Consider the following 20,021-nt stretch of genomic DNA (forward strand, 5'->3'; position numbering starts at 1 on the left):
GCCTTAACAAATAAATGATTCCTTCCGATCATCCCCAAGTTTATTTATTTATGTTATAAATAAGAGGATAGAATTAGGCCGTTTGGCCCATCAAGTCTACTCTGCCATTCAATCATGGCTGATCTCTCTCTTTCCTCCTAACCCCATTCCACTGCCTTCTCCCCATAATTCTGACCTGTACTAATCAAGAAAGTTTGCAATTCAATCTTCTGTGATGAATGGTTCTCATTTTGTTGTCCCCTTTTCCACTTCACCCTCCTCAATCTTTGAAGGACTTGTTCAATCTTGACTGCTCCGTTTCACCTAATGCTTAGGTCAATTACTTTTGTGTAATTACTTTTACAGCCATGTTCAGAACTTAAATCTTTATTTTTAATTTCAGCCGTTGGAGTTGATCTGTGAAAAAGCTATTGGAACTGCAAATAGGCCTTTAGGTGCGGGAGAGGCAATGAGAAGAGTCCTGGAATGTCTAGCTTCGGGAATTTTAATGCTTGGTATGTGTTTGGTACAGTTGGTGCTTTTTACAAACAGTGGAATATTTTCATAAATGTTACTGCAATTCAACTGTATAAATTCTGACTTAAAAATGATTTAAATGGTAAAGTTAATTCAAAGTGTGTTGGATGAACTGTAGATGCTGGTTTACTCCAAAGATAGACACAAAATGTTGGAGTAACTCAGCGGGACGCAGCATCTCTGGTTAGGAGGAATGGGTGACGTTTTGTGTCGACATCCTTCTTCAGAATCGTCGCCCATTCTTTCAATCCAGAGATGCTGCCTGTCCTGCAGAGTTACTCCACTATTTTGTGTTTATACTCATACTTAATTCTAATTTATATCTTGATGGCCTGCTGCCACCTCATTGCAAAGGAAGCAAACAAAGATAACTTTGGTGTGCGGTCCATAAGATTATAAGAACAACGGAAGATATTTCACTCCTACCCTCTTAATGTGAGATATGAGGAAGCTTATAATTGGCATTAAGAGGCCTCTTTACCTTGAATCCCTATTTCTGTGTTGTGTAGGATGATTTGTGCATGCATCAATTGTCCTTGGGTGTAGGAAGAAACTGCAGATGCTGATTTAAATCGAAGATAGACACTAAATGCTGGAGTAACTCAGCAGGACAGGCAGCATCTCTGGAGAGAAGGAATAGGTGACGTTGCGGGTCAAGACCCTTCTTCAGACTTCAGTTTGAAAAATGGTCTCGACCCAAAACGTTACCCATTCCTTCTCTCCAGAGATGCTGCCTGTCCTGCTGAGTTTGTGTCTAATTGTCCTTGGGTATCTGGGTAGTGATGTGGTCGAGGCCAGGTATAATTTTCTACTTATGAGAAGAAACTGCCAATCTAATCAGTTGTCTCCTGTGTTTCCTTTTAATCTAGATGGACCTGGGATCTATGATCCATGTGAAAAGGATGCTATTGATGCTGTTGGTGCTTTTACCAGACAACAAAGAGAGGACATAACACAGAGCAGTCAGGTATTTAAAAAAATGTGTTTTGTTGCCTTTTATTCTCTGCTTTTGAATTGCAGTGCCTGAACTGTGTTAAATCTTTATGTTTAGCATGCCTTGAGGCTGGCTGCCTTTGGACAGTTGCACAAGGTATTGGGAATGGATCCATTACCTTCTAAGCTCCCTAGAAAACCGAAAAATGAAAATCCAGTGGATTATACAGGTAGGAATAGCAAACCGTCAACATTAATTATTTTTGCTATTTTCAGATATAATGAGATTATTAATTTATGGATTAGACCATTAGTTGTTTTCCTCACTGCAATTCCAACAACTTTGTAGCAATTTATTCAATGACTCTTTAAATGTTTAAATTTCAAGATTCCATGGGGCAGGAAATAAGATCCTGCATTATAATATACTCATGATACATAGTAATGCACCTTGCCATAGATTTAAAGGCTGCCTTTATACACATTATTCAATGGAACTCGACGAAGAATTAGGTTCATGTATCGCCACATTGCTCAACAATGGCGAATATAACTGCTATTTAAAGAATTGGTAATGAAGCAACGTTACAGCTTGATTGGAGTTTGGACATAAAGTTAGAACCAGGAGCCTTTATAGCCAAGCTACTAACCTTTGATCTCTTATTTAAACCTTACCCTTCCATATCTCTGTGTTTCACTCTCCCCTGACAGTCTGAAGAAGGGTCTTGACCCGAAGCATCACCCATTCCTTCTCTCCAGTGATGCTGCCTGTCCCACTGAGTTACTCCAGCATTATGTTTCTGTCTTCAGTGTAAACCAGCTCCTGCAGGAGTTTGGGGAGGTGTGGATTTAAGTTGTGTGGCAATGAAGTAGCAGATAAAAAGGATAGTGACATTGAAGACCAAGATTAAATTAAAATTTCAAAACAAAACAACTACACGTGCTCAATCTGAAATTAAAACACTCCTGCAAAACGGTCACAAGTTGGTCAGTATCTCAGTAGAAAGAAAGGAAGTCTTACTTTTCGTCAGTGGCCTTTATCATGTGGGGATGCATTATACAGTGTGTACAATTGGACATTATTTTCCAGTTCCAAACTAATTGAAGCCTCTTTAATTGATCACGCTGTTCACAAATAAATTCTATGTGGTGCTTTTTTTTGGATGGGAAAGGGACTAATAAATCTTGGCGTCTGGACATCGTTAAGAATTCCATAATAAGAAAATAAGTTGCTTTTATACTGTAAATGGCAGTAGTTCGTCAGTTGGATGTTTATTATTCCCTGTGTGAAATATTACAGTTCAGATTCCTCCAAGTGCATTCAGCACCCCAGTGAAGAGGCCAATGGACGAAGACTCCGGTGAGGACAAGTCTCCAAACAAAAAGAAAAAGAAGACCCAAAAGAAAGGCAAGTTGGCAGTGATGTCTATGGCTTCATTAGACGTTATCCATCAATACATTTTATTTGTTGAAAACAACAGAACAATTCGCTCAACACTGCAAGTGAGGTGTTTTGCATCAGGCTAGATATATAAATGACTGACAATTTATACTGACTGTTTACCTATGTAAGAGTTTGGATAAACATGTATGGAAGGAGGCAGAAAAGCCTATGCTTTTGGACACTATACAGGGTCTAATAAGAAACTTTTTTGTTTTCTGTAGAAAATGTTTGTTAGTTGAAATATCAAATCTGCTGGGAGTTAATCAATTGCATTGAGTTTTCTGTTATCTGGACTTCTGAGGAGAATACTGGCACAGACCAGGCCTGACAGAGTATTAATAAATATATACACCTAATAGGGTGGCGACAAAAAAGGCAGATCTGAGATTTCAGCCTTCAAAACTCACTTCTTGTTTTGGAGAATGTGTTGGAATTTCCTCATTGTCTCAAACTATTTTGTATGACTGACAGCAGCAGAAGAAAAGATTGAGCCAGCCCAAGCTATGAATGCATTGATGAGACTTAATCAACTACGGCCAGGTCTTCAATACAAATTAATCTCTCAGACTGGTCCTGTCCATGCTCCAGTATTCACCATGTCTGTGGAAGTGGATGGAAAGAACTATGAAGCATCAGGCCCATCTAAGAAAACCGCCAAACTTCATGTAGCCGTCAAGGTATTGTGGTGAATCTTATATATTGAATGCAAAATCCTTGCTTTCTGTAAATGGTGGACTACATTGACATCTTGTAGTGCTCTCCGGGACACATTTCAGACAAAAGATAGACACAAAAAGCTGGGGTAACGCAGTGGGTCAGACAGCATCTCTGGTGAAAATGAATGGGTGACGTAGCAGGTCGCGGAAAAGGGAAACATTTAGGCAGTGATGTAGGGAGATGTCGACATCAACGTCTTTCTCGTTTCCCTTTGGTTTTAGAAACTTGGTTTACAAAGTCAAACGGGTAGTATTTAATTAAGATTCATTGATTCTGAGCAGTCTAGAATTGTTTAAAGTGATGTCTACTGCACATTGTTGGATTTGCATTTGAGCACTAAAATATTAAGAATCATTTAAAATTTAACAAAGTACAAGGAGCCATAAGTTAAAAAAACAAACAATTTATCTCAACTTTGAATTTGACAATGATGCTAAAGTCCAGAACTTCGCATGGATATGATTTAAATCAGCAACTCGATAATATAATCAGCAATATAATACGATGTTGTGAAAAATAGACGTTTGGGCTGGATGTTAAATAGCTGTAAGCAAGAACTGCAGATGTTGGTAAAATCGAAGGGGGACACAAAAAGCTGGATGGCAACATCTCTGGAGAGAAGGAATTGGTGTTGTTAAATAGCTGTGTCTCTTTGCCTTATTTAATTGTTCAGGTGAACCTAAAATATTGGAAGGCATCTTCATATAATTTTGGGTGGTGTTGGGAATGATAGGGAATTAGTATTTGGTGTTAGTAAATTACGTCATGGCAGCAAATCTAACTATAAAGTTCCATTATTAAAAGATTCCACCAATCAGAGCACAAAGAAGTTGATATCTGATTTTGAGCATTAAATTGATACAGTATCTATTTATTACTCTGTAGTTTGCCTCTAAAACTGAATTATGATCTAGGGTACCCTGTATTGTAATTTGTGTAATTCGTGTCACAACTCGTTTTCTGACAGGTTTTGCAAGATAAAGGTCTCCCAACAGGAGTGGAACCTGAGAAAATTGAAGAATTGATTAAAGTGGAACCCAAGCCGGTTGTTCCAGTCCCTGCAGCAGTGACTGTAAAACCACTTGTCATAACTCCCGAGCCTGAGGTACTATATCCTTTGTCTTCAGTTTGATAAATACCCTTTCTTGATGAGGTGCAGTTTTACAGCAGCTAGGGAGATTCACTCTGGACATGGATCTCTAGCATATTATACCCTCTGCTTAGAGACCAGAAGCATATGCTAATTGAATCAGAGCTACATGGTACCATTTATAGCATTGTATATTCAGGGATATGTTACTGTCAGCTCTGCGCATTTGATGCAAGCCCTTGCACTTGTTGGTGTTGTGCTCCAAATTAGTTGGTACCTCAGCCCTTCTAGTGCTCTCTCAGATTAGAATTGTCCACAACTGGGGCTGGAGACAGGTGATCTGCTGAAATACTGGAGAGGGGTTGTAGGATCTGGGCAGCCTGCCAAAGCACAGAGGTCATGCAAATCCCCAGCAATGACCTGCACGCAATGCTAGTAAGGGTGCAGTACTGAGCCGCATCGCTCATTGTTGAACCGCTGCTTGATAACTGCCCTCAAAAGCAACCACTCCCCATTATGTCATGGATAATTTAATGGTGGATGGGCCTACAGAATTTAAGGTCTTCCACCAGATTCTCAGCCTGCAAAGCAGAAAGGATGGTTGGATATCTTTATACATAATTACACCAAAACGCTACCCTCAATAGAATATTACTAAGTGAAGTACTTTTGTTTTGAGTGTACTGAATGACCTGTGTGTAGGCATGTTCATTTGGGATAGAGTCTAAGGGACAGATTCTACTAAAAAAAATTTTTTTTACTAATCTAGTATTTTAATATCTCCAGAGCACACGTCAGCAAGGTCCAATTTTGACCAAACAAGGGAAAAATCCAGTGATGGAGTTGAATGAGAAGCGCAGGGGGCTTAAATACGAATTAATATCTGAGACGGGTGGCAGTCATGACAAGAGGTTTGTTATGGAGGTAAGGATTAAGTGTAATAACTTCACGTGAAAGTATAAACTATATATTTCCTAATGTGGAAAAACAGCAGATAATTTTGAAGATAAAATAACTGCAGACAATTTTGAATCTGGTTTAGTGTCAGTTTTAAAATTAACCATTTTTTTCACCCTCCAGGTTGAAGTTGATGGTCAGAAATTTACAGGCTCAGGGTTCCAATAAGAAAGTGGCAAAAGCCCATGCTGCACTCGCTGCCCTGGAAAAACTTTTTCCCCACCAGCCTCCCATGGAAGTAAAGAAAAAACGAATTATTCAGGTGGGTCTTTGAAAACAGCTTGTTTATATTATGCATTCTGATTAATAAATAAAAGCTGGATAAACTTGTGCTTTCAAGAGTAACAATAGGTTTTGAAATTATGGGAGTTTCTTGACACTGAACAAGAATCATTTCTATAAAGACGATTTGGTGAGTTGAAGTGCCTAGCATTAAATTTAAATGAATCTTATCCTGTCCTTGCAAATCCCTACATGAGCTTCCATAAGGACCACCACGTGGTCAAGACAAAGCGAGTTTCTTACCCCACCCTTGATTTACCAGCTGCTGTGGCTAAGATAATGATTTAGATGATGTTTCATTATTTACTTCCAGGGACGTGGCTGTTGGGGAAAGATTGGATCGGGTTTTATTTTGAGACATTGTGGTCAAAGAGTAAACTACTTGCAGATTTTGGTTCATCAAAATAATTACTCCTGTTTGCGATTGTATCTTGGAGAAAATAAAATTGGGTATGAAGACATGACAAAAATACTAAGGAATCCTGGGTTTTGTGGCAAGATGTATGTAATAAGAAAGCCACAGTAATAAACCTTAAGCTTACATTTTGTTTGTATTATGAGTATATTGAAACTTTGACACTGTCCTGGAATCTATTGAGGAAATTTGAACAAATTTCATGTATTTTCATGAGAGTAAAATAATTGGGATTTTGAGAAAACTTGATTGAGATGTTAATATTTAATATAAGGGGTGGTACTGAATACACTGCTGCTGGAAGTTTAGTGATCCCAAATTAAAGACCCATGGTGCAGAATTATAAACATTTGTTGTAGATGTCGATTGTGTAAATTAATATTTGAAGCACGGGTTGCAATTTCTTTAAGAATGGGTGAGAGATGGTTGAAGGTCTAGATGGAAATGCTGGGTAATCACCAGATACGCTGTTTTTTATTAACATTATATATTTTTAAATGCTAAAGCCAAAACTGCAAAATTACTTGCCATGACTTTGAATTGCCCATTGCATGAAGTTGGTACACCCACCTCAGTGCCATTCGCACAGCCTTAACCTTAAATAATGCAAAAAAATAAAAATATGCTGACACTATTGTATCTGAACGCAGATGTGGTCTCAGTTAATTAAAAATGTGCAGGGCCAAGTCATGCTGACAGTCACAAAAGACTACAGATTCTGGAATCTGGAGTAAAAATAACAAACTGGTGAAGGAACTCAGTGGGTCAGGCAGCATTTTTGGAGGGTGCAGACCCAAAATGCTGTGTGTCCATTTCCCTCCACAGATGTTGCCTACCCTGCTGTGTTCTGACAGCAGTTTGTTTTTGCCCCATTTATATGAACAACACAAGACATAAAAGACTTTGTATAAAGTATGTCCAGTCTAACGTCCATATATAATATGGAGGAAATGGGAGAATAAACCATTTGTTAGTCACTGCACATTTACATGTACATTTCTCCATTCAGCCACAGCAACATAATATGGGATTTGGTGGTGGCATGGGCATGGGAGTGCTTCCGGCTGGACCCCCAGCAGGCCCTCCTGTACTAAGAGGTAGAGGCAGGGGACGTGGAAGAGGTGGCAGAGGTGGTTTCAATGCTTCCAACAATTCTGGTTACTTGTCTTCAGGTAAGGTTTTGTTTAAAGTATATAAATCTTGTCTCTAATCTGTAGTTTGTGTTATGTCCCTAATTATACCTTAGACCCAGCTCTGGCTTGTTATTGGTGTATTGTACGTTTAAAATATTCCTTATAATTATTCCATTGCTATCTATTAGCATCATGATGGGATTCATTTTAGTGTCTTGGAACACATTAAAACTTAAGTTGGCAATCCTCTTGGTAGGTCTGATGAAATGTTGTGTACAAATGTGGGGTGAATGTATCTTCATTGGGCCTTCCATTTCACTCCATAGCTGCATGTTACACTGTAATCAGTATGGAAATGCTATTATCAATGGCTGGGCTTTAATTTATCATTTGTCTAACTTTTTTTAGTTTATTGGGATGACGAGATAAGGCATAGAGTTTTGTGTATATCTGCAATTCAAAGAAACCAATAGAAAACTATCAACGCTGCAAGTACATCTACAACAATGTTTAATGGATAGTACAGGTTTGGCGTGACATGGGTTAAGTGCAGGCAGGTGGGGCTTATGTAGCATGTTGGCCAGTGTGGGTAAGACTCTATGACTGATTCTCCTGGATTACTGCACTTGGCAAATAGTCTATGATTTTTTGACACTCATCTGTTGTAATTAATGTAAGATTATCTATCAACTGACACTTTTGCCCTCTCACCCAAATAAATCTCCAAAAAGGGACTGGTTATGGTGGGGGAAGCTATGGATATGGTGGAGGAGGAGGAAGTGGTGGCAACTATGGTTACGGATCCTCTAATTCTTCAAGTGGATATGGTAAGGAGTAATTATTTTAAAAGTGCATCGCACAGCTTTATGTGCTGCACATTATTCTCCAACAAATGGCTCCCATTTTCTGAGTCCCCCTTTTGGGGCTTGCAAGATAAAAGTGTGATTCTAACTAAAACGTGTGCAATTTTTATTTAGTACACAACCCATTGTGTTTAAATCTGAGAAAGCTAGTTGCCCTCTGTAATCCCAATATTAGGGACAGTAACTAAATTTGCAAGGAAATGCCTTTTGGTACCTTAAAAATCATCTCCTGGTGTAAGTTAGTTCCCATCATTAAGCTGTAATTCAATTAGAGGAAACCATGTTATGTAGGGATTATTCATTTTTTAACAAATTAATGAAATTCTTAACAAATATTGAATTTATGTATCAAGTTGACTTGCCAGATAGATTCTTGCAGCTGATATTATGCTCATGAGGCCAATATTTTGGTACGAATCATAACTACCAACTTGGTGGAAATGGTTTATGGGTTTCAATGTAGAAAAATAAAATTGATACATGGATAAAGGTTTTGCCCCACTTTTCCAGACACTTAATTTTTTTTGTTACGATGCCCACATCCAGGTGAAATTCCTGGAATTTAAACAGAACCAGTTATGTTACTGAGACTGGTATAGCAACTCTGCTTGATCTGGTCCTCATCAGGCTGGGTGTCAGTTTAAGTAGAAATTGGGAGCAGAAAATCTGGGCCCACCCCCCTCAGTCTCCAGGATGATTTGAGTTCCAATCTGGAAATGGGTTTTTGGTTCTGGTTTGAATGATGTGTACTTGATGACAATCTCTGAGCTAGTTGTTAATGCCAGAAGGCCTACTAGCGTGTCTACTAGTACTGTAGATGTGTCCACTGCTTATTGCTGGATTGCAGTTGGCATGTTTTATATTTCTCTGCTTTGTAAGCCACATGAAGCAAACTGCGTTTATCAGCTGAAATTGTACACAAGGAAGCTGCTTCCCTCAGAAAAAGACACTTGCACAAGGTGACAGGAGCAGAGAAATCTAAAAAAAAAAATTGGCATTCGACCTTTTACAAAGCAGGCCTAATTTTTTTTTTTCTCTGCTCTGTCTCCCAGCTGTAGGTGACTTTTTCAAAGACAGCTTCCAAGATTTTCCCTCTGGCTAGAGGGTGAAAATTGATTCAAAATCCTGCCCCTCCCAGTTTGGTCTAACTCATTTGAACTGTTGACGCCCAAAATCTGTAGACACTTGCTGGACTATACTGCTTCATCTGGACTCTGGTTTCTTGTCGATACCACTGAAACTGCATATTCACACTGGTTTTTGACTCCGAATTCTGGCATCCATCTGCAGGATTTGTTACTTTTTGTATTGTCAAGACTTGGGGAGGAGTCTTCTGAAAGATCACCGCACCTATAAAGCAATAAATTGTAGGGGGGGGGGGGATGCCAAAGCAGAGAAGAAACAAAATAATTTTGCTATCCAAAGAAACTGTTCTGATTTGGAATATGTTTTTACCCAGTGATACAATGTAAAAAAATATGACTGTCAGCCTGATTTAAATTTAATGCAATTTAAAGGTTGTCCTTGTCGATACTGGTAATGTGATACATTAAACATGCAGCTGGAGCAAAGTAACTTCAATTTTATTTTATGTGGCATTACCGCTATTCACAGTAGAGTAACATTCCCTATAAAACTAAAAAAAACACCAGTTCTACATTTGAGAACTTCACATTGCTAACAGTGTTTAGCACAGTGAATGGTTATATTCATTGATGGTAGCAGTGTATTAACAAGTTTCACATTTTGTGTTGGCACTGTATTTATGCCAAATAATTTTGACATGTTTTTGTAGATTAGGTATTGTTTTGAATCAAAATGGAGCAAACATTGAGCTCGTTAATAAAGCTCATACTTATCAATGGTATGTTTATAAATTTTGAAAAATATTTGTTGTAGATCTGGATTAAATGACAACAGACAAATTGAATCTCCATTTGGCATTTTGCTAATTAAAAACTAACTCCTGGGGAAAAAAACTGCAATCCTGATTAGAGTATTCCTTTGAAAGTGCACTTCTCATACTTGTGGACACTGAATCTTAACCTTGCATTTACAACCATATATGTCCATGTATCAACGAGTATGTTCCACTGAAAGGGTTTTGTCAGGAAGTAGAAATATTTGCTTTTCCCTATTACCATGTTCGATTGAGCCACTAGATCTAATGTTTACATAGCTTTTTTCAGCGTGGAGTATTATCTAAAATCCAATGTTTTACTGGTTGAAATTCAATTTTTCAACCAGCAAACTATTTGTGTGGTGGTATTTGATGACACATAAGGATTAGAGCAGGAGAAAGCCATCTGTCCCTTTTGAGCCTGCTCTGCCGTCCATTTAGATCATGCCTGATCTTCTACCTCAGCTCCATTGTACTGTACTGTCCCTGTGTCCCTTGATTCACTTGCTATCTAGAAACCTATTTTGAATGAACTCAATGATCTGAGTCTCTTTAACACTCCTGGGTAGAAAATTCCAAAGATCTGCAAGCCTTGGTACAGATATTTATCTGTGCCTTGGTTCTAAATTTCCTAACCATTTGTGTGTAATTGATCCCTGGTTCTGGGCTCCTGGCAGTGGGGATATTCTGTATCCAGCCTGTAAAGCCCTTCAAGGATTTGTGTTTCAGTGAGATCTCTTATTTTCATAATCTCCAGAAAATACAGGCTAAGCCTATTCAGTCTCTCCTTGTATAGCGAATACCCAGCCTGTCGCCCTTGCTTATACCTTTTCTGTTATTCGCCCCAAAATGGATTCCATCCATTTTTCCACAATTCCTTCATTTGCCATGTTTCGCCCACTTGCCTGTATTCCCTTGGAAGCTTCTTTATTTCTCCCTACTTACAGTCCTACCTACCCTCTACTGGAAAACACACAGATTCCAGCAAATGCATTCTCATGTCTTCACAATCCAACCTAGCTTTGTACTGTCAGCAAATTTTGAAACATAACATTTGGTCTGTTTTGGCCAAGTTACTGATTGATCCCAGCTGTATCTCGCTCAAAACTGCCAGCTGAAACCCCACTCAAAACCTACTGCATGTTAAGTAATTCCTTGTCTGTCAGTGTATTACTTTGCAATGCAACCCCGATGACCAGCACCTGAATGGACCTCATCGAAAGACTTAAAATTGCTATAAAAACGTCCATTGAATCTCACCCCCTCACCTATCCCATGAGCTACATCGTTGAGCTCCAATTGATTAGTCCACACAAAATTTACTCAGTTCGACTAGTTCTGTTACATCCTTCACATTTTCCAGCATTTTCTCTACTGATGTTGGGCCAGTTTCAAATGATTCAGATCAGTGCTTTGTTTTGACTTTGTTCTTACTGGGCTGGGTTATTTGTTACTTTAAATGTGAGTTTTCATAATGTAGATAGAGTATGGTGTGTAATGTATTGACCCGGCCCTATCCAAATTTAAATAAAAACGATTTCAGTTGAAGCAGTAAGGTTGCAATTCAAGGGATTTTATGTATGACCTACTTTATTGTGCCTCAACCTTTTATTGCTTGCTTTTTTGTGTTGTGTAACAATTTTTTTCTATGAGAACAATTGTATAGCAACTTAATCAGAACTGATGTCAGGTTGTTTCATTCAAGTTCAATAAAAGTTTTTAACCCGTTTGCTATGAAGGAATGTCAATATGTCCAAGTTGGAATGATGGTTTTGAAGAGCCCAATTGGAACAATTCCAATTATAACACTTGTAAGTAACTTTACAAACCTCTGCTCGCTCAGCAAAAGAAAATTAATGTTCTTTGTTAACCTTAATTAATGATCAAACCTGTCTACTCTTATCGCTTTGCTGTTACCTCCCTTCGGAGTATCAAAAAAATACTATCAGTAATTTAACACGGTCGGGAAAGCTTTGAAGTTGTCTACATCTATGGCAGTGTGAGTTTTTGCACTTTGAAAAGTCAAATGCAGGAGGAAAGTATACAGTTGGCAGGACCTTTGAAAGGGTTGCTGTATAGGATTGGTATAAATGGATTTTGATATCCAAGTCTGTAGCTACTAGTAATACAGTGCTAAAGAAGGAGAATGGTATGCTTGCCTCCATCGGTCGAGGGATTGTGCGGAAGAGTCAGGAAGTTGTTGCTGTTTTGTAAAACTGGTTGAGCTGTATTTGAAGAATTGTGCGTAGTTCTGGTAGCCCCATTACATGAAGTATTGGCGGCTTTGGAGAGGGTGCAGAGGACGTTTACTAGGATGTTGCCTGGATTTTTTACAAGGAGAGGTTGGACAAATATTAATTGTTCTCTCTGGAGTGTTGGGGACTGATGCAAGTTTTAAAATTATGAAAGGCATAGAAGAGGTAGGCAATCACAGCCTTCTTCCCAGGGTAGAAATATCAAAGACTTGGGGGTTTAGCTTAAAGATCAGAGGGACAATTTTTAAACAAGACATGTGGGGCTAGTTTTTAACCAAGGGGGGGTAGCTGTCTGCAGCGTGCTGCTAGGGGTGGTGGTCGATACAATAGTGGTATTTATGAGACTTTTAGGTAGGCATTGGTATTAGTTTATTATTGTCACTTGCCTAGATACAGTGGAAAACCCTGTTAGTGAGTCAAACCACATACAAGTTCAATTATGCCACACACAATAACAGATAATGCAGAGCAAAAAGCACCAGGGTGCAGAATATCATATTACAGTATTATAGCATTACAGCTACATTTCAATACTACTGATTCCACCCATAGATTTAATTGATGCCCATTTTTGCCGTTTCCATCTTAAAATATCAAGATGAGTAGTCTTGAGGATTAGGCTCTTTCCTCGGTCTGCAGAACTGAAATTTAAGAATTATATCAAGACCATAATGAAACTTATATCTAGGTATGACTATTGATAAAGTAGGTATAATTCCAACCTTTTCCTTCAATTCAAAAGGTCTGTAAATTTATTTTAATATCTGCAGAATCTAAATAACCTTTTATTTAGAGAAAAATAATCAAAAAGCAAGGCCCGCTTATTAAAAGGCAGACATACCAGTAATCTGTATAGACCAAATACAATTTGGGCTTGACGGTCCTGCGCAACATCTCAAATGATATTTCAATATTCTATTTTCTTCACTATTTCCAAACAATGAGTAAATAGTGCTGTTTTAATGCTTTTTAAGAGATCAATTTTTAAGATTCAATCCTGATCTCTTAAAGCTGTCTGAAATGTAATCCCCCTATTGTAATATCTGCTAAATATTGCCACAGTCATCTAATTTGTCTAAATTAGTCTAACCTAGCAATTGTAAAAATTACTACGCCAATGGTATAAATTCAAGAATGATTCCTTTGTGACCAATGAAGTTTAGTTTAGAGATACAGAATGGAAACAGGCTCACCAAGTCCGTGCGGGCCATCGATCGCCTGTACATTAGTTTTATGCTATTCAATCCTGCACACTAGGGACAATTTACAGGTCAAACTTGCACATCTTTGGAATGTGGGAGGAAACCAGAGAACCCAGTGAAAACCCACGCAGTCATAAGGAGAATGTACAAACCTCGCACAAACACCTGTAGTCAGGATCGCACCTGAATCTCTAGCGTTGAGAGGTAGCAGCTCTACTGCTGTGCAAATTTGGCTCAAGTATGCTGTGGAATCCCTCCTTATGAAATTATAAGTGCCTGAAGTCCCTGAATGGTAAGATGATAAAAAGATTAATGTCGCTTTTCCTGGGAGTGAAAGTAGTAATTAGTGATTTCGAAGAGCAAAGAAAGGAGTGGACCTCTCTGGCAGGCAGAGAGGGGAAGATGTGTCTGGTCAAGATTGGTGTCTTCCACTTGTAAATTAATAGACTGCAATTGTTTTATGCTACCCTGCGGTTATGTTGAGATGGAAAGGCAGTGCATTTTGGTAAGGAAATACACTGAAATGACCAAGACATGGAAATAGGTTGTTTTGACAAAATTGGAGATGAGTAAAAAGATCAGGTAAGCTGAAGGTATTTCTTCAGTTTTACATTAGTCTGCTCAGACAGACATCTATCTGTCTGTTCTGGCTGGAAGGGAAGAGAGTAAGCATGCAGTAAATAGATTTGGTTGAGAGCTCCAATTATGGTAAAGGGAAATATTTGTTTCAATTAGAAATGGGATATTTGGTTTGAAGGTCAACAGTAAGACAAATTGTTCATCACTTTACTCCGTTTTATTGTGGTGTGGAATGGTACTGGTGAAGAATGTTGAGTATAGAATTTGTGGTTGACCCACAATGAAAAGCCAGAGAGCTAGTTTGTAATTGTAGCCAATAAACTAGGATATAAGGTTCTTTCAGATTGCACCATTTCTGGTCCAAAATTGCGCCTCTGTTTAGTTTTGTTTATTTAGTTTAGAGATACAGTGCAGAAACAGGCCCACCGGGTCTGCGCCGACCAGCGATGCCTTCACATTAACACTATCCTATACCCACGAGGGACAATTTTTACATTTACCAAGCCAATTAACCTACAAGCCTGTACATCTTTGGAGTGTGGAAGGAAACCGAAGATCTCGGAGAAAACCCACGCACGTCATAGAAACATAGAAAATAGGTGCAGGAGTAGGCCATTCGGCCCTTCGAGCCTGCACCGCTATTCAATATGATCATGGCTGATCATCCAACTCAGTATCCTGTACCTGCCTTCTCTCCATACCCCCTTTAGCCACAAGGGCCACATCTAACTCCCTCTTAAATATAGCCAATGAACTGGCCTCAACTACTTTCTGTGGCAGAGAATTCCAGAGATTCACCACTCTCTGTGTGAAAATGGGGAGAAAGTACAAACCCCGTACAGACAGCACCTGTAGTCGAGATTGAACCCGGGTCTCCCTCCGGTGGTGCATTCGCTAAAAGGCAGCAACTCTAGTGCCGCGCCACAGTGAATGCCCATGTGTGCATGATTAATATAAACACAATCTATAGAGCACTTGTTTGCAAATTCTTTTGTCATCACAGTACCCTACTCGGGGAGAGAAACGAACCTGCCCCGTTACAAACGTGTTGCTGCAATTCAAATCCATTTTCATATTTCCCAGAACTCTCCTTTAAATCTTGAGTTTCTGTCATTTCCCCAGCACACAACTCGTAATAACTTTCCATAGCTGTTGACAGTCTTCTGGACTCATACAAAGTATGTCGAGCTCTGTAGCAAACCCAAGTAGGAGAATTTCCAGAAGGGTCTTTCCCACTCTCACATTTCCACTTGCGTCAGAATCTTGATCTGTCTTTGCTCTTTATGCTGTACTTTGGTCATACTGTGAAATAGTCATGCTGGTGGTGCCCAGTTCTGTCTTCTTGGCCCCTTTCTGCCACAATAGAAATACTGCATTTGTTGCCAGCTCAAGCTTTAGAGTTGCTGCCTTACTTCGCCAGAGACGCAGGGTCCATCCTGACTACGGGTGCTGTCTGTAGGGAGTTTGTACTTTCTCCCTGCGGGTTTTCTCCGGGGGCTCCGGTTTCCTCCCATATTCCAACAACGCACAGTTTGATGGGTTCATTAGCATCTGTAGATTGTCCCTAGTGTTTTGGATAGAATTTGGGTACGGGTGTCGCTGGTCAGCGCAGATTCAGTGCACTGTATCTCTAAAGTCAGTTTCTATTTCTGACCACGAGCCTGACACTGATCTTTCCCTCTCCCCAAATTCTAGCCTCTAGTGTATCTTGCCATTGTTGGCTATAGCCTCACTAAAATTCTCTTCCATTTCTGAAAACCCTTAATCTTGATTGAGTCTCTTGTTTATTCTGAAAGACTGTAGTGTTAATGATAATGTATTAAATTTGCATCATATTAAACAATAATGTTAACAGTTTTGGCTTGCAAGACCACAGCGTAAAATTGTTAGTGTGGTACTGGGCATGCAATAGTCTTTTGAACTGTCATAAATCATTCTGGTTTACCTGAATTTGACCGGTGTATTAGGATTTTTTTTTTTAATATATTAAATATCAGGTATTTAATTTGGAGAAGTTGGGATAAAGTAACTGGACTTTTTTTTCCTCTTTCTCCCACAGGTAACTACTACAACAGTGGCAGCTACTCCGGTTCAGGCACTTCAGGAGGGTACTCGTATAGCCAGAATGATGGCTATAATACCCCTCCACCAAAGAAGCCAGCCAAGCCACAGCCCTCGCTACAGAAATCATCGTACAGCGGTGGAGGAGGAAGTGGCGGCAGTGCCAGTGGTGGTGGTGGTGCCGCCGCCGGTAGTGGTGGCGGTGGTGGTGGCGGAGGCGGCAGCGCCGGTGGCAGCGGATACCAGTCTCCACCGTCCACCTACAGCCAGGGCCAGTACACCAGCTACAGCCAACCCCCACTTTCAGCCCCACCAAAGTCAAAAGCCTACAACAGTCAAAATTACTCGTATTCAGGATCCTCCTACAGTAGTTCCTATCCAAGTCAGAATCTTGGTGCTAATGCGGAATATGAACGGAAAGGTGGTATGTAATATTCTTAACATTTTCGTGAACAGAAATCTCGTTATTTTTACAGATTTATTTCTGGGTTTTACGGATTGTGGAGTGGGAAACATTCATGTAGAAACTCCCCTACACCACTCAACCAAAAATAAGGCAAATATATATAATCCTGACACTAGGTGCTGGGAATTTGTACAGTAGAATTGAAAAATTCATAGATTCTTGTAAATGATTGTCCTTGATTTTAATACAGTTGGGAAATGTAGACGAGAAATAACATTCCAGGGGGGCTGACACTTCATGGTACTGCTATCTCGGCATGTTTCCTGAAAATATACTCTCTGGTGGCATCAAGCACGTGCCGTGAGTAATTACTCAGGGTAGGCTGTCAGTCGGCTTTAGAAAAATCTTAAACTGCGCATGCGCAGATTGTTCTCTCCGTAAGCTGTCAGTTGACTTTTATAAAGTCTTCAAAAGCCAAATCTCTTAATAAAGTACCATATTTCCCGGCAATGAAAACGCACCCTCATTTTGAGTTGCTAAATTTTGAAAGAAGGCTGGTGGGACATAGAATTTCTCACGCCCAAAAATAAATAAATAAATAAAGCAATTTGCCCAAGGGTTCCAGAGCTCCTTCATTCTGAATTACTGAATGGGTGGTGGGTAGAGGGTGATAGCAGGTGGAGAGATGGTGGGGAAAAATGGGATCACACCGGGACAAGTTGAATCAGTTGTGATCTTATTGAATGTTAATACTTGTTCAAGGGACCAATTGAGGGGATCGGGGATCATGCAAGTAACTCGCTCACTCACCGCTGCCGTGGCGCTCCGGGCGCGGAGCCACCGCATTGTGGCCGGGGTGGGAAGCAGCTCGGGTGGATGCGAGTGGCCTCTGGACCGGACAGCGGAACTGGACGCCGCATCAGCGCCATCTGCCGGCCTGCTCACCTCTGGCAGTGCTTTCCGTCTGAACATCTCTCGCCTGCCGCTCGCCGGCTTCGCTCTTGTCGGCCGCACCCTGCAAATCCTTAAATTCCGACAGCCGTGTAACCTCGATTGGTCCCTTGATCGCGCAGTCGAAATTTAAGGATTTGTGAAAAGCGGCTAACATGAGTGAGGCTGGTGAGCGGCAGGAGACAGGTTTTCAGACGGAGAGCACTGCCAGAGGTGAGCGGGGGCCGGCATATGGAGCTGAGGTGACGGCCGGTTCCGCTGCCCGGTCCCGGCGCCGCTCGCAGCCACCAGAGCTACTTCTCCCCCTGGCCACAACGCGGTGGCTCCGCGCCCAGATTGTCGCGGCAAGTGAGTTGTGGGCATGATCCCCGACCCCCTTCTTCTCAACGCTCCTGCCCTCCCTGCAACTTTACCCCGGGCCAGACTCCCCATATGTTGTGAGAGGAACTCTCCCCTCAGCGGCACTGTCCTTTTACAGCCGCTTCCCATCAGCTGCCAGCAATGAGGGATAGACTTGGGTATCCCTCAGTACAACAACATCATTCTTGATGTTGCTCTACTGCGGGAAAGCCAAGTCTATCTTTCTTAGCTAACAACCTTCCAACTTCGGCTTCCAAGATGCATGTAAATTTTCGTGCCTTTTTGGGTAAAAAATAGCGTCTTCATCGCCGAAAATACAGTACTTAAAAACATATAACACCAAGAAATTTACTTACTACATAATTTGTACACGAACTCCATTTTTCTCTCTTTGTTTCTTAAGATACTCTTAATGATAATGGCAATTCATGTTTGAAAAACCCGCCAAGAAACTTGCGCTGCACATGCACAGTAGGCTGCTGCGCATGGGCAGTACAGCAAAGGCAGAATTTCAGCTGCCTTCAGTACCCTGGAAATTGACGGCTTGAAGCAGTATCACCGGCACGTCAGCCGAACAGACCTTCGCGTGTTACATGTACTGCGGATGAAAGGCATGGAGAATTATGCCTACATAAGAGATCGATCTTAGTATCCTCCCATGCCGTTACTATTTATATTTAATAATTACCATTTTATTATTTCAGCCGGGGCAGGCAGTGCCTACCTTGCCCACCCTGATGGCACGTGCCTGGGTGGCATGTAATACCCTGTGCTGGAAGTCTGATCAATGGGTTCAATTCAATTTGCTCAGTCCTGTAGTGTTTTTTTGGGGGAAAGGCAGCGGGGGGGGGGGGGGGGGGGGGGGGTGTTCACCAAGTAATTGAGTAAATAGTTACCCTTCAAGTATTTATTAAGCAGGAAATCTGGTCGATAAGATAAGTCTGCTCAATAAACAACCATTTTTCCTAATTGCTTGTAATTTTGTAGGATACACTAGTTCGACGTATGGTTCTGGTGGCGGTAATTCATATGGTGCTTCCAGCACATCAGGTTATGGAGGAGGCGGAAATACTGGCGGCTCTTATGCTGGTAAGATCTGTATTCTGTATCTGTATACAGTATTCTGACTGTAATCTTGTGTTAAAGTGATAATGGCCCTAAATGTGGTGGGGGGGAGGGGGGGATAGAGATGAGGGATGGGATTAAAGCAACCAGTATGAGCGTGCAAAACATATGACCCAGGAAAATATATTTGGACTCCTTAATATATTTCAGAAAATAAATATTGGAAAATTGGTTAATTTCAATAGAGAAAGTAAACAAGCAAGTTTTTAAAAATGTCATTAAAAATACTAAAATTGTTAGAGTTTAAAGCAATTGGTGATGAATTTCCAAATATTAAATTATAAAAGAATAAACTGCATTTTAAAATTAATTGAATTCTGGAAATAATGATTAATTTAGTATCAAGATCCAAAAAATTTAATATCACAATTTAAAAATTGTCCTACGTTCTCAGGTTATTAAAGAGCGGACTGAAATTGATTGTGTTGGTTTTGATATTGCTAAATTTTCTGTGTTTTAAAAAAAGGTTCTTGTAGATTGGGAGGTAGATTATTGTAGCTCTATTGTGCAGCGCACATATTGTAGCTCTATTGTGCAGCTCTATATGTGCAGCACACTGCACTGTCTGAAATGCATTTCGTTGTCTCTGTACTGTACACTGACAATGACAATTAAAATTGAATCTGAATCTGAAATATTGTAGCAGTTCCAGCACCCCAGACTTGATTCTGTTTTTGGCTGCTATCTGTTAGGAGTTTGCAATTGCTCCCTGCATTGGTTTAATTTCCCCTATTCCTTCAGTTTCTTCACGCATCCCAAAAATGTGGGTAGTGGAGGTATTTAGTGCACTTACTTTCTGAAAAATTCATGAAACTGCCATCTAATGCACGGA

At 40.2% G+C, this 20,021-nt stretch overlaps 1 protein-coding gene across 1 annotated transcript in view; it reads left to right on the top strand.

Annotated features, from left to right (window-relative positions):
* Positions 1 to 20,021, top strand: part of LOC129714566 (interleukin enhancer-binding factor 3-like) — a 40,706-nt gene that overhangs the window by 19,238 nt on the left and 1,447 nt on the right. Inside the window, 14 exon segments of the mRNA XM_055664274.1 lie at positions 383 to 494; positions 1,386 to 1,483; positions 1,568 to 1,679; positions 2,750 to 2,857; positions 3,365 to 3,570; positions 4,578 to 4,715; positions 5,487 to 5,624; positions 5,781 to 5,813; positions 5,815 to 5,919; positions 7,364 to 7,526; positions 8,219 to 8,314; positions 11,990 to 12,061; positions 16,346 to 16,771; positions 19,052 to 19,153. Of these exon segments, the coding sequence (XP_055520249.1) occupies positions 383 to 494; positions 1,386 to 1,483; positions 1,568 to 1,679; positions 2,750 to 2,857; positions 3,365 to 3,570; positions 4,578 to 4,715; positions 5,487 to 5,624; positions 5,781 to 5,813; positions 5,815 to 5,919; positions 7,364 to 7,526; positions 8,219 to 8,314; positions 11,990 to 12,061; positions 16,346 to 16,771; positions 19,052 to 19,153 (1,909 nt within the window).

This window comes from Leucoraja erinacea, chromosome 39 (genome assembly GCF_028641065.1).
Source record: "Leucoraja erinacea ecotype New England chromosome 39, Leri_hhj_1, whole genome shotgun sequence".
Taxonomy (NCBI): domain Eukaryota; kingdom Metazoa; phylum Chordata; class Chondrichthyes; order Rajiformes; family Rajidae; genus Leucoraja; species Leucoraja erinaceus.